We start from the raw sequence: 15214 nt of genomic DNA, 5'->3' as shown, positions 1-15214 counted from the left end.
GAAAAAAAATCATAATGATGGTAATTACTCATCTGATGGGTGGCTAAAAATATATTTTAGCTGTTGGTATGGTTTCCACAGCCAACTCTCCTCTCTGATTGGACAGTGAAGGAAGAGCAGCATATGATAAGGATATCCTCCTGTAAACATGTTCAAAGTGTGCCTGGTTGGTTTGCAGGGCTGGCCTGTCTCTCCCACCATGCTGTATTGGAGATTAAAAGATGTTAAATTAAAGACAAATTCAGGAGAATGCATATTAATTACATCTAGTATAAGTGCCTGAATTTGTCTTTAAATCTCCTATACAGCAGCACGTATGGTGGAAGAGGCAGAGCCAGCACTGCAATCCAAGAATGAATACATAGTATAACTGGACTGAAGGTTTTTTTCTTATTTGCCTGGAGTCTGAGTAGCTTTAACAGTTCTTTTTAAAGTTGTAAAGACAATAGTGAAAAGCTAGTAGGTCAATCATTAACCTACTTCCTGAGAGGCAGTAATATGAATGGGAGAAGATGAAAACACTCTGCTTAGGAGCAATTAATCCATAATATAGCTGTGAATCAATTGGCCTTACAGACAGGTAGCTATTTTCAGGCCACTTTCATTATATCAGCAGTCATTACAGAAACTCAACAAGTACTAAGGAATCAAATGGGGCACTGGAGATTATGGCAGAGAGAAAAAATGTAATTAAAACTCCCCAATATCCATTTTAGGAGGTCATTTTGAACTGACTTTTCTTAATGTTACAAAGTCACACCACCAATTTGAGATACAGTTTGCTTAGGGACATGTGCTGTCTTTATATGTGTCCCTACTGTCCTCCAAGTTTTTTTGAAAGTCCATATTTATAGGGAATGTGTATCAGTTTTGTACATATATTTTTGTATTATTATGGTCAGGACAGAGAAAATACCATATTTTGTAGTTAACTAGTAAAGAAGTCTCTTGAAGTGTGCTTTCCTTGATACTAGTTATAGGGGGATTGAGGAACTTGAAGCACATCTTAACCCAATCAGTAAAATCTCATATAAGGTTATCATGCTAATGTAATTTCAAATGTTGTTTTCAATCTGTGCTTGCGTATACAAGTGATTTTCAGTGCTTAAAATGCATGTTATTGTGTCCCATATATTATGTGCTTTATTGTTGGTTGTATATATCTGTGTCCTATTGAGGAGATTTCCCTTTACTTCCTGTCTGATAGCCACAACAGGAAGTGAGAGGAAATCCCTCCAAAAAGAGAAAAAAAACCTGGTGGTCAGCAGGATCAACAGAACTAGAGTTCTTATTGGAAGATTTCCCATTGTTTCCTCTTCCGATGACAACTGAAAATTTGTGATTTTCTTTCACGTTTAACGGTCACAAGGACAAATAGAGAGGGTGAATCTCCCTATAGGTAATGCAGACAGCAATAAAATATGGCAGGTGTTCCAATGCCTCTCTACTCTATCCAAAGCCAAAAAAAAGTTTTTGGCTTCAATTGCACTGTTAGGATCCAGAACGCCTCCAGGTGGCGCTGGAGCTAAGCCCTGCAGTTCCTGTGCTCACCTGCAGGTGTCTCCAGGCAAACGGGAACTGTTAGGTACCAGACCACAACTTAGTGGTGCTGGAACCTGCAGCTCCAGTGCTCACCTGCAGGTGTCTCCCAGCTGCCAGCACTTTCCATCACCTGGTGCTTCCTTGGAGGGTATTTAAACCCTCCCTGCAGTCAGGACGATGACTCTGCACATTAAGGCTGGTCATGCATAGCCAAATCCCAATCTGATCTGATGGCCCAATGTAAAACTTAGGTGAGGATTGGGATGTTTTTGGAAACCCACAGATGCCAGACCTTCTTTAAACTTGTCATTCTAGAACACAGATACTTTAAAGTTTGTTCAAGCTAACACCCTTATTAAATATTTGCCGCACTGTTGTCACTAGTTTGTCTTGAACTGATCGGTTGAGTGCTGGAACGGCCCACAAAAATGGTTACCCTGGCCAGGCAGGCATGACAGGTGCACTTTATTTTATTGAACTCCTTCGCTTTTCAGTAGGTGCTTATTACAGAGACATTAAGATTTTCATTTTCGCCCAGCCATAAAATCTTCATATAAATGGAAATAACTTGGCTATTTTTAAAGGATTTAAAAATGACCTTCATAAAGCAGATGGAGAGCTCCGGGGAGACAATTTTGTAAACAAGAATGTTCTTTCATGAAGAAAAATGTCAGCTTTACATTCCCTATAATGTTTTAAACTCTCTGCAAGCAAAACTTTGTAAATAACAGTCCTCCTGGTCAGCAAATAAGTTTATGTCTCCTCTCCGCTGCATACCAATGCTGTGCTCTGGGCTGCTTTTATTGTCTTCTTTTCCCTTTGAATAGAGAAATCTTTATATGTCGACACCACCACATACTTAAATTTTCATTCTGGGAAGCTGAGCCAAACAAGGCGAAGTATTTGCTTTCAAATACATCATAAGAAGTATCTAGAACTTGCTGGCTCTCGCTGAAACATCCTCATTGAACCATAAAAAACAGCACATTTTGGAGGTTAGAATTGCAGAAAAGAAAATTATTAAAAAATGCTAGACAGATAGAAACTGGTTAAATCTATAAAGCACCAATACCTCTCGCTATATCAATGTGTGGGACTAGCACAGTATTTCAGAGTGTTTGTTTTTACAGAATAAAAAGTCACTTAAGGGAACCTGTCCTGTTCTCCTAACTTTACAGAACTATAGATGTGCTTTGTGGTGAGTTGCAGTGCAAAGGGTGATTTGTCAGGAGGTAGAACACCTGCTGGCGCGCTGTGTTTTCTGATCTTGAATGCCTTAAGCTGGCCATACACCTTACAACCATTGCACAACTTTCATAGTGCGATGATTGTAAGGTAATTAAAAGCTTGTACGATCTGCCCATCTTGGACAGGCAGATCGTACTTGCGATCATCGCAAGCCCGCCCCACTGAGGGGAGAGCTTCCGATGACTGCAATGCTGAGCGGGCAGTGTGCCCTTGCGCACACCTGCCGGTTCGGCATTTGTCTTCCGAGCACGCCACTAACCCGCCGAAAATCTTACGATTTTCGGCAGGTTTTCCAGCGCGCTCGGAAGACAAAAGATGTGCGACCGTACAGTAAAAACGGTTGCACGCCTTCCATAAACCTGCCGATTATCGTACAATCGTGGGATCAGCCGTGAGTAGCGTACGATAACCGGCAGGTGTATGGGCACCTAGCCCTGGTTCACACCTAGGCGTATTGCATATGCGCGTCTGTCACACGGGTTTTTTACCGCGATTCGCGGTAAAAAAAATTGCGCGACCGACGCGCGTTTCCGAGGGCTACTTGGCTGTATCCCAATGGAAACGCGCAACAAAAACGGCCCAAAGTAGTACATGTACCTTTTCAGGCGTGGGCCGTTTGTAGCGCGTTAGGGACGGGCTGAAATACGCCAAGGTGTGAACCAGACCCATTGAATACAATGGGATTTAGATGTTTGAGCGTTTTGTAGAGGGTTCGTCGAGCGTAGAACGCGCTACAAAACGTTCAGGTGTGAACGAGGGCTTAGTTTCAATGTCCACAAGTGTGCGTCTCCCAGCAGTCAGCAGGTTCATGCAGTTGATTAGCACCTGATGCTGGGTGCTGGGAGAGTATTTAGCCACTCCTGAGGGGTAGGGATTAGCTGAGGTTTGTTCCAAACCCAAGTTTATTTAAACTCAGTCAATGACATTTACATAATACGGTCATGTGAAGTGGGTCATGTGTGTTAGAAGATGACAAATCCTGTTTCTATGAGCACTATTCTGTATGTCCATGAGATGCCCTGCTTGACTCTATTAACACTGTACATGCTCTAGTTAGATAGGGGAATTATACATTTGCTCCAAAGCTGGTCAGATATATCATCCTCAGCCACAGATAATTTAGACTGATATACCTGAGGTACCTGCCTCTAGGTATTAGCCTTCCCAAATGTCTTCATCCCGCGCTACCCATAGCAGCAACTTCTGCAACTCAGTACACCTTAACATACAACTCCAGGGAAACTCATTTTTTTCCCTTTTAGTGGGGCTGCCCCTGTTCTAGTCAAGTGGGGTCGTGGACCATTCCCCAAAGCTGCATCCCATCTGAACTTCTGCGGTGCTGCACCATGAATCTGCTCCAGAAGCATTGCAGTTTGTCTCTATTTCAGTGGTTTTGCACTCTGTCTCTGCTCCAAAAGGCATGCATCTGGTCTCTGCTTCTGAGGTTGTGCACCCTGAATCTACTCATCCGTCAAGCGGTTTAACTCTGTTACAGAATCCTTGCACCCTGTCTCTGCTTCAGTGGTTTTGCACCCTGACTCTGTTCTAAAACCTCTACACCCTGTCTCCACTTCAGAAGCCATGTGCCACATTGGTGTATTAAAGATCTTGCATAAGACCTTAAGGTGATAGGAACTTACATTAGGATATGTGTTTTATAATGTTTGTGTTCAGATATATTTTGCTTTTAAAACAAATATACATTCTATTATAGAGTAAATTCATGATGGGTCATTTTACCCAAGTCATTTTACTATTTTCCACATATAAAAGTGTCACTGTAATCCAAAGATGTGATATGTTTACAAATTGCACATTGACACCTTGCAGACAACATGGCAGCATCACTTCTCTGCAATTATGTAAGCATTATACAGCAGAGGGGTGATACTTGTCTATTTTAACTTTTTGGGAACTTCTCTGATTGGTGTTACAAGGCTAACTGAGGATTACATGGTGGGGGTGTTGGAAAGAAATCCCAGCAATGGGCTGCTTATGCTTATGAGGACCCATTAGTGCAACACAGGGTTTTTTTGATAACCATGGGACTATTACCAGTAGAACCAATCAGATATGGTTTCATCCATACATCCAATACTTCTGATTTAAGTTTCTTTGTGATGATCGCATAGAGATCGCATAGAGATCTGACAGTAAAGGATTTCTGAAGGTGCTATAATAGGCACTTCCGACTGCTGGAAGTCCCATACAGTGTTTTGTGGGAGCAGATTTTTTCATACTTACCTTCTATAGAGAAAAGGACACAAGCTTGTGACCAGCTAGCACCTGACAGCCTGGTCTGGAAGAAGATTGCATGTGGTTCTGGCTTAACAGCTTTTTGTTTGGGTAGTAACATGTATCTCAATGTCCAGTGTTGTTGGACAGATATCGGTCTGTCCATGGTCAGCCTAGGCTTAAATCACATTAAAGGTCTCTTAAATTAAATACTACTTGAGTACACCTCTTAAGCCCCCTAACCCCAACTAACCTAGAAACCTACACACCACTTACCTAAAATAACAGCTGTGGCCTCCTCCACTGTGTATCTCCTCCAGGATGAAATTGCCTTCAGTGCCCACACCCTCTTCACTTGAATGGGGCTATACTCTCAGCTTCTGTTGTTGAAAAGTATGATCCCATTTAAGCCTATGATGGAGTATAGTGAACAGCCACAGACAACTCTGAAGACGTTTTCGAGAAGGTAAGCATTGGAGGACTCCACAGCTGTCATGGTGAGGCAAGTAAGGAACTGGGCAAGGGGTTTCTAGGTTTGTTTACGGATTAGGGAGGTTGGACTGGTATAATTGTGTTAATAAAAAAGAACTTCTGCTTCTATGTAAGTGTTTGCACATAATTTGAAGATGAACTCATGTATTATTTTTACTCTTTTTCTTTTTTAGAAATCACTTATAGCTGGGTTTTAAACGAGTACCCCTCATTTGTGGCAGAAGACAGTCGGCGTTTTATCTCTCAAGAGACGGGAAATCTGTACATCTCTAAAGCACAAGCTTCAGATGTTGGAAGCTATATATGTCATGTAAAAAATGTTCTGACTAACACCAGAGTTATGAGTCCTCCAACGCCACTAACATTGCGCAATGACGGTAAGTGCTAATTTTTCTCTAAATAGGAATCCTTATTCTTTTTTGTTGTTATTTTAGTGTTAAATTATTAAATGTTCTGCCACTTATATTACCTCATCAACTGAAACTTTACTAACTCTGTACCAAGCCACAGTAATATTTAGAGATGTACCGGTACCGTTTTTTCGGTATCAAGTACGAGTACCGATACCATGCTTTGTCGTCACTAGGTGACAAGAAAGCATGGAGATGGCTTTCTAGGCCCATCAGGTAGCCGGGCGCCGTGTAATGATGCGGTGCCCGGCTTCCTGATTGGCCCGGGAAGCTGGGCGCCGTGTAATGATGCCTGAGGGAGCCTGAAGCCGGCTTCCCGGCAAATCAGAAAGGCGGGGGACGCGTCATTACATGGCACCCGGCTTTCTGATTGGCCAGCTTCCCGACCAACCAGGAGCCAGCATCCAGGCCAATCAGGAAGCCGGGCAGCATGTAATGACTCACTGCCTGGCTTACTGATATCGGAAGCTCAAGTATCGGGCAAGTACAAATACTCACCCAAACACTCGGCATCGGCACCAATACCAGTACTAGTATCGGTAGTGGTGCATCCCTAGTAATATTACTACCCTCAACAACCTCAAAAGGATTGAGTTTGCATCCAATCATTGAATCAGATAATGTCATCTTCAGTTAACTTAGCATCAACAATAATGTTTAAATGCATTATCCTCAGTTCCCAAAGATAACACACAATGATAAGGATCTGTATTTTTCAAAAAAGTGGGTAGTCCACTCAGGCCTTCCTCAAGCCAACTGATAACAATGGAAACACAACCTCCAAGTCAGTGTGCATCAAAAGTACATAACTTGACGTTCCCATGTGCATCTACAGACAGAAAGTGTAAGCATGCACTGAAGTATAAACGTGTGTCATCATTCTTGTTTACAAATCAATTGTATAGTCAAAAGTATAAAAACAAATCGGACAACACAGAACACAACATTTTATAATAAGCAACTCATCCACTAGTAAAGCGAACACCGATTCAAGGGTTGTACAAACCTTGTGTATGAGTAAGGGGTACTCACCGGTGGGCTTGAGAAAGAGTGGAGTCAGCTGCCTGAAACACCTTTTTGAAAGTTACAAAGTTACCTTTTTGAACCATCTTTTTTCATTCAAAGAGCTTTGTAACCCCTGAGGATGTAATCAGGTTTAGATGGTGTGAGGAATATTTTTCCATGCCATGACAGTACCAACCATTTAGTAAATGCATAATGTAGATTTGTAAGGTTACAAAGAAGCGCTTACTGTGTGACAATAATTTATGGCTTCACAATTTTCTACAATCTTATTTAATCCTTTTTGATCCAAGAATGAAGTGACCTTGGCTTGACCCTTAATCCCAAAGTGGTAAAATGGTCTAGTCTATGTCCATCCATTGTGATTCATTGGACAGGTCACAGAGACAGATTTATGAGGATCACCAATCACGTCATATACTGTTATATTTCCATCTATGAAAATAGAAAGTGATATTAAATCTTCATGTCACATTCTGCTGGATTGTATGACTTTAGCTGCTATCAGTCTTTTACTCCTCTTCCTATATATCTCAAAGGGAAACTTATCTTCATTGATACCAAACAAATTAAATAAAAACATTAAAAAAAATCCTTGGACGGTTTCTCGGTAAAATGAATACCTCGTTTGTTAGAATGTCCTTGACAATCAATCATTTCCTACAATTCAATTTTGCTTCGAGGAAGCTTATAAAAACAATTTAATACTCTATAAAAAAAGATTAGAAGTCCCCTTTCGTAATAATACATTACTATATTAACTTTTTTTATACTTGTTGGTAATTTGTTTATAAAGTGATATCTATTTGGTGCCTATAGAGAAAACCAATCCCCCCATTTAGTCGATCATATATATGATACATGTCTAGAATTATATCTCAGTTTATCTATCACAAGTGATAATCAGTTGTGCAAGGGGATTTTTCCCTTAGCTTAGTGAATGAGGTGAAGCTCGGCTGACTTCCATCATCCAATCATTTAAAGGCAAAACTGTTTTTTGTTTTTCTTTATTGCACATGATTGGGTGTTCTTTGCAAAGTGATTTTTTTACCACTAAGTGAACGGTCTATTTGTCTTTAGTACATCAACATCTATCTAGTACTTTCTCAAGGTAGTGGTGCACTTTTACCTACTGTAATAGGATTTTTTTTTCTTGTATTAATGTATATGTAAACCCAGTCACCTAATTCTCATATATGCTTTAACATGTCCTTTTAAAAGTCACTTTCAATATTTTTACATTTGAGGCTTTTCTTAAAATAATTGCTGGTGATCCTGCCATGAAGTTCCCTCTTTAGGGATTTCCTGTGATAGGGGTGACAACGTGCTCTGTGTGTCTACCAGTTGTGCTTGTGCATTGTCACCCTGTCAAACGGAATTCTGATGGAGACTGCAAGTGGCTGTTTCAATACACATTGCACAGTTTTAATCCACTACTGTCATCATCAGTAAGGGCTTGTTCACACAAAATGTGGACCAGATCTGCATGAGTTTCTGCACTTGCAGTGTGTTTTGCCACGTTTTTGCCGTGTTCCAGGCTGTTTAAAAAAAAAACAATTTTTTAAAAACCTAAAATAGGCTTTATGTGCGTTCCAGGGCGTTTGCTTGCATTTTTTTATGCGTTTGCATGTGTTCTGGTGTGTTCCAGAGCAGAACAAATAGGGCATGCTGCAGTTTTTCCACATGCTCTGGAACTGAACGCTCTGGTGTGAACTAGAGCCCAAAATACCATTGGAATAAATTGGATTTGATGCGTTCTGTAACTGCTCTGCATCTGCTCCATGTTTGGTTTGAACTAGCCTTAAACCTTCCCTAAGAAATGCCATTCAGTCATCTCTAGAGTGCATATAGTGAGTAAATGGCTGCAAAGAAACTACAGTAGATCAGCAGCCCTGAGATGCAACAAAGTATGAAAATAAGTATTTTATTACAAATAAATGTCCATATTTATGATATACAGAGTTTTGGCTAACTAATATTGTCCAAAAAGGAATGTACAACAGTAAATTAATTGAAAGTAAATTACTTTCTAATGCTTATGACAGTGTCAACTGAAAATATAGCTCTTTAAAAAAAAAAGCAAGCATATATTAGAAAAACCTTTTAGCACTGTATTTTTAGGATAACTGGTATAAATTGTGATGCTTATTTGTGTTCAGAGGAACCAAGGTGAAGTGCATTTTCAGCTAAAGTCAGCCTTTATATACTATGTCCTCCTTACGTTATTGTGACCTGTGATACACCTATGTTCCCCAGGGCTTAGGCAGTATATTTTTACAACTCATGTATTAGCCAAGAACATAAGAAATACTATAGGTAATAAATGTATCTAAACGGTAATAAAAAAAATGATATGCATCTCCCTACGGGTTTTCGAAATGGACAAAAGTATACATTTAACTCATACCCCTGATAAACACTGGAGCAATGAATACTCTTTTATGGCCCTTCTAACCTTTTAGAATGACCAAAACAATTCATTTTTAACAGGCTCTTTTGCCACGGGGTCAATAAATAAGAGGCATCCAAGGGAAATGGGCTTTTTTTTCTTCTACTAGTTGTTGACCAGGGCAGCAGAAGCCACCACTGCATAGCAGCGCTTGGGAAAGATGAATGAATTCCTGAGCTCTATAGGCTTTTAAATAAATTCACCTCTGCTATAGAATACACAGTGCAAAGACTTCTGGTCCAAATAGATCCCCATTAGAATAATCTGTATGGTTAGTTGCTGAGGTCCCTGTGGCTCTAAGGGTTTTTGGATGTCTATTCATCTCAGTGATCTGGCACTATGTATCTTTATATATGGTACATATTTTACATTATTTTAGATTTGCCTTGCCTTTGTAGCTGTTAGACTTGCCTTTGTAGCTGTTCAATAAAAGATAGTGTGAATGAAAAACTGGATTGATACTTCTAGTTGAGAATATGTAAGTATATCATGACGTGGAGGGAAAGATGAAAAGATCAAAACTGTTGTCTTGATTCGTTCAGTCATTTCTGGTATCAGACATCAGTTGAAAGTGATTCATGTTGCCCCAAAATGTTTTTACACTTGGCCAACATAAGCCACTTTTTTCAAAAATATGCACCAGTCAATTAGATTTCACCAGCTCAAAGAAATAGAAGTTCCAGTGCTTGCTAAAGATAACTTTACTTTATCAGTTTCCCTGATTTGTATTGTTCTCTAGCTTGTCCATTTTAAATATGAACGTTTTGTCTTGAGAACAGAACTGTATTTATTTTATTTTATACATATTTGGTCACTGGAGATGAGCTAATCAGTCTGCTCTCCAACGGGGGAACAGTTAATCAATGTGCAGGCAAAGTCTGATTCATTTATCAATCTAAAAGGGGAATATAATACATTTTGGTCAGTGGTATTTAAAAAATTAATTTGAAAATGTACAAGTGTGTAAATGGACGCATGATATCATTTTTGGATTGCATAAAAGCTGTATTGTATAGATGAACATTTCTATAGAGTGTTGACTCTAATAGGAAAGCTCAGGACTGCTTTCTACTGGACCAGGGGCCTCCAAACATTTTTTAACAAAGGGACAGCTCACTGTTCATCACACTGTTTGGGGGCTGGACTGTGGCTAGAAGAAGTAAAAAAAAATGCCCAGCATCAGATGTCACTTAGAGTAAAATATGTCCCGGCATCAGCAGTCAGTGTCAGTAAGAAATGCCCCTTTATCAGTGGCCAGTGGGAGTAATAGATCACCCTTTATCAGTGGACAGTGGGAGTTATAGATCACCCTTTATCAGTGGCCAATGGGAGCAGTAAATGTTCTTGCAGCAGTTGTCAGTAGGTGCAAAAATGACAAGACATTAATGGGAGTAATAAATTCCCCAACATCAATGGGAAGAATGTTGCCACTTTATTTTTGCTCAGTGGTCACAATTAGGTGGCCATTGGTGGTCAGTGGAAGAAATATAGCCCCATCACTGGTCATCAGTGGTTGAAATGTAGCAGCATCATTAGTTGTCAGTAGGAGGAATGTAACCCCATCACTGGTGGTCAGTGTCAGAAATATAGCCACATTATTTTTGGTCAGTTAGCCCTATCATTATTATTTTTTGAGTAGTGTGGTTCCACCATTGGTGGCTAACAGGAGAAATGTAGCCCCATTATTGACGGTCATTGGGAGGAATGTAGCCCCATAATTCGTGATTACTGGGAGGAATGTAGCCTCATCATTTGTGGCCAGCAGGAGGAATGTGGCACAATTGCTGGTGGTCAGAGGGAGGAATGTAGCCACATCATTGTTGTCCAGTGGCACAAGTCCCAAACTGACTGAAAACACGAAGTGCACAGCTCGCCCCTATCATGGCGTCCCCGCAATCCACATTCGGTGCACGGATGACTCTCTTCTGGAGTAATAGGCTCCAAAACTGTAGAACCAGCACACAATAATCTTCCAAAAAAATGTAAACTTTATTCCACATGCATCTGTACAAAGCACAACCGCTGAGACGTTTCTGCCTTACTCGGCCTGAGTCATAGCTCCTTGTGGTAACATCACAGTTGGGACTATATATAGGCACCATTGGCAAGGGGATAACTCTGCCTGATATTGCTTATGTTATATACCAGGTGTTGAAATGCGCTGACCTGCAACCACTGCCACTCTGATATTAGCTGTTCCCTATGTCTTGCAATATGAAAAGCCCTGTATGTACTGCCTTTTCATTACAAGGGTCAGTCAATGTCAACCAGAGGACTGTATTTTGGGGACCACTGTACTACACTGTGTTAATCCTTTAGTTAAGGTGTTACCATCTATGTGAACACTGGGGGATTGAGGGGTGTCCTTTCTTTGACCCCCCTCAGGTCTCTGTTTAACAAAACTGCTCATTTCTTAGGTTTGCTTAGAGCTCTACCTGCACACTGCAAGGAATGGGTAAATGTGACATATTTTATGCATATGCTCATGCAATATTTCATATAATAGATTAAAATGGAATAAAAATAGTTTATTTCTGAACACAATAAATATTTACATGAATAAAATGTACTTTTAATTCAATGCTATTCACCCAGATCACTGGCACAAATGATAAATCCTGCTAACAGCTATTTATGATTTGCAGAGTCTACTTTGGATTATTTGCATCCTCAAGCAGACCAGCGAATCATGATTCAGCTGAGCACTTTTAGAAATCTATTTACTCATCTCTGCTATTGTTGACTTTGTCACACCACATCTGCTGATATTTGGGAAAAACATTCCTTCTGCAATCTTTTGCTTAAAACACATACATACCAAGACATCAGTAACATCAAGTTCAGATAACTTAAAATGCTATCAAACCTTCAGGGTTTTTTACATTTTCAGGAATTGGAGGCCCAAAATTATAGAAATCCTGCATTAATTTTGTTTAAACATGTGCAATTCCTCATTCTCTAGTGGGTCCCCAATGCACGCCTTATTTATGCAGTGCTGTTTATAAATGCCTGTTTAAGGACTGTAATCTGATCCATCATCGGATCACATAAACAATGTACAGAACAGATCTGAGTGGCTCTGTACCTTGTGATCGCTATGTTGGCCAATCACAGCAATCATAAAAATAAACACTATAATGTTTACACTTAAGAGCCCTCCCCCTTCCTCTTAGAGTGGAGGAAATAGTATTTTTGAATAAAGATTTATAAACTAAGGGATTATAGGCATTCTCAAATGATTCACGGGGAGGTGTTATGATTGATTATTTTTTCACCCACCTCCTCTCCTATACATCTCATCTCCATAATCTCTCTATGTATCCTGTATATTACCTCCTTTACCTCCCTTATTCTGCACATTAACCCCTTCATCTTCATCCACACACTGTATGTGATCTGTACATTAACCTTCCTCTGTGTATAACCTATAAATTAATGATGTGCTGTATCTTGTCCACCATTATCAAACTCCATGTTTTAACCACCTTACTACCAGCATGTTTCCTTAAAATTGAGGCAAAAAAACTAGAACAACTGGGGATTTCTACTTTCCAAAAAGAGTTTGGGATTTTTTTGTGCTGCCCTGAGATTGTTAATTGATGTTTTAAAACAGAAAGTACAGGAAAACATGTTTCTTTTTTTTCTTTATGAAATAAAGTTTTTTTTTTAAATGTTTTTTTATGTTTATAGTAAAACATAAAAAAAATGTAGTTAAATGCCACCAAAAGAAAGCTCTAACTATATTAAAATAATATAAAATTAATTTGGGTACAGTGCTGTGTAACTGCTGCGTAGCTCTCAGTCACACTATCACAGCACTCAAAATCAGAAAATAGCCTCATAATGAAAGGGTATTACATATTGGTACTCACGTGGTTAAAAATACTCTGCCTTTTCCAACACCTTAAATGGTTTCTTTCAACTCCTCTAGTTTTCTCTTCGACCACTTTTTTTTTTCTAACAAAGAACAGAGCAGTAATGAATTATAGGAATCTGATTAGGCTGGAGGCCCCCTAATTTTAAATAACAAATGGAGCCATTTCTAAAGAAGAAGGTAGTGACATTTCTCGTGGACATTTGCGGAATGACTATCAAAGGGTACATTTGTTACGAAGGCAGAGATTAATAAGACTGTGAGCACTAGAAAGATTCTGTTTGGAAAACAAATCTAAAAGAGTAAGATAAATTTGCTGTGTCGGAAGTCTACAGGGACAAAAACAAGTTGTAGACGTGATAATCTATTTAAACTCTGAAATGCTCCAGACGCAGAAGAAAAGAGACAGAATAGGAAGCTGAAGTGGTAGAAAACGGGAGATCAAATGCAAAACAGTTTGTGCAACCAAATAAAAAACAAATGATTTATGGTGCCTGATGGAAATAAGAGGAAAGTCATTGTGGTAGTGTAGGGTTTAACAAGGTGACCTTAGTGTTCTGCTGCCCAGAAATTGTAGGTTATCCCTGTGGGTGGGTTGCATCTTTCACTTTACTGATAGGTCAGTGATGAAAAAAGAAAAGAGAAGGGCGTCCACCATAGTGTAGAAGGTTTTTTAATGTTATGAGTAAAAATACAAGGTAAAAACATACTCCCAAAGTGGATCATTGTAAGCAAAGAAAACCGAGCCTAAGCTGTATCTGTAAAACGGCTGCACAGATGCCTGTGTATCAGCACAGGACTCCTTTGATGACGCGTTTCCGGGGCAATGCCCCCTTCGTCAGATTTGATGATCTAATGAAGGGGGCGTGGCCCCGGAAACGCGTCATCAAAGGAGTCCTGTGCTGATACACAGGCATCTGTGCAGCCGTTTTACAGATACAGCTTAGGCTCGGTTTTCTTTGCTTACAATGATCCACTTTGGGAGTATGTTTTTACCTTGTATTTTTACTCATAACATTAAAAAACCCTCTACACTAGGTTGGGCGCCCTTCTCTTTTTTTTTTTTCCTCAGTGTTGCAGCTTCCCAAGCTGAAGTAGGGCAGCACTCCTAGTCAACCTCGTTTGCACTTTTTTCATCTGTTGGTCAGATTTAGCGCTTTGGATTTGTTTTACTGATAGGTCAGTGATGGCCATGGCAGCTGACGGATGCTCCTATTGAGCATTTGAGCTCTACATCCCAAATAGGTGGTGGTATAACTCATGATATTCTCCATTCGGAAAATGGAACAATTTAACTGCCAACATTTCTGGGCAAGGCCTACTATTACCACAGCCCTGGTCATACTTCTGTTCAGAAAAAATGTATATACATACATTATACTGTACATGTCCATGCTTTAACAGATATGCTACAATGACCAAATGTTTGTGGACACTTCGCGTTCCTACCTATATGGCCAAACGTATGTAGATACGCCCCAAATGATTGATTTTTGGCATCCCCTGTTAAAATTACAGTTACTGCTGCAGCATACAACACATTTTAGATACCTGTACACTTCCAACTTTGTGGCAACAGTTATGAAGGTGCTGTGCACAAAGCCAACTCTAAATAGACATGAGGTGTTTATTGTGTAGAAACTCAAGTGGCCTGCATAGACCCGTGACCTCAGCCCTATTCAACACGATTAACATGACTTGGAGTGTCGATTAAAAGACAGGTCTTCTCATCCAACATCCGCACCTGACTTCACAAGTGCTCTTTTGGCTAAATCAGCACAAATACCCACTGGCACACTCCAGAGTTTTGAGGAAAGCTTTCCCAGAAGAGTTGAGCCTGTTATAGCCACATAGAGGGATCAACTTCGTATTAACCAGTTGTTAATATTGGGCCTACATAGCGTCCTTCACCCCCCCCCCCCCCCCCCCTTTTTTTTCAAA

General features: G+C 39.9%; 1 protein-coding gene across 1 annotated transcript in view; it reads left to right on the top strand.

Moving 5' to 3' along the window:
* The window catches only part of CNTN5 (contactin 5), a gene marked incomplete at its 3' end in the record, with an annotated part of 543955 nt that overhangs the window by 269985 nt on the left and 258756 nt on the right, over window positions 1–15214 (top strand). The window contains exon 6 of the mRNA XM_018552938.1: window positions 5691–5894. Within this exon, the coding sequence (XP_018408440.1) occupies window positions 5691–5894 (204 nt within the window). The remainder of the gene's footprint in view (window positions 1–5690; window positions 5895–15214) is intronic.

Source organism: Nanorana parkeri, unplaced genomic scaffold, assembly GCF_000935625.1.
Source record: "Nanorana parkeri isolate BGI_ZX_2015 unplaced genomic scaffold, ASM93562v1 scaffold102, whole genome shotgun sequence".
NCBI classification, from domain to species: Eukaryota; Metazoa; Chordata; class Amphibia; order Anura; family Dicroglossidae; genus Nanorana; species Nanorana parkeri.
This window is presented reverse-complemented; position numbering and strand designations above follow the sequence as displayed.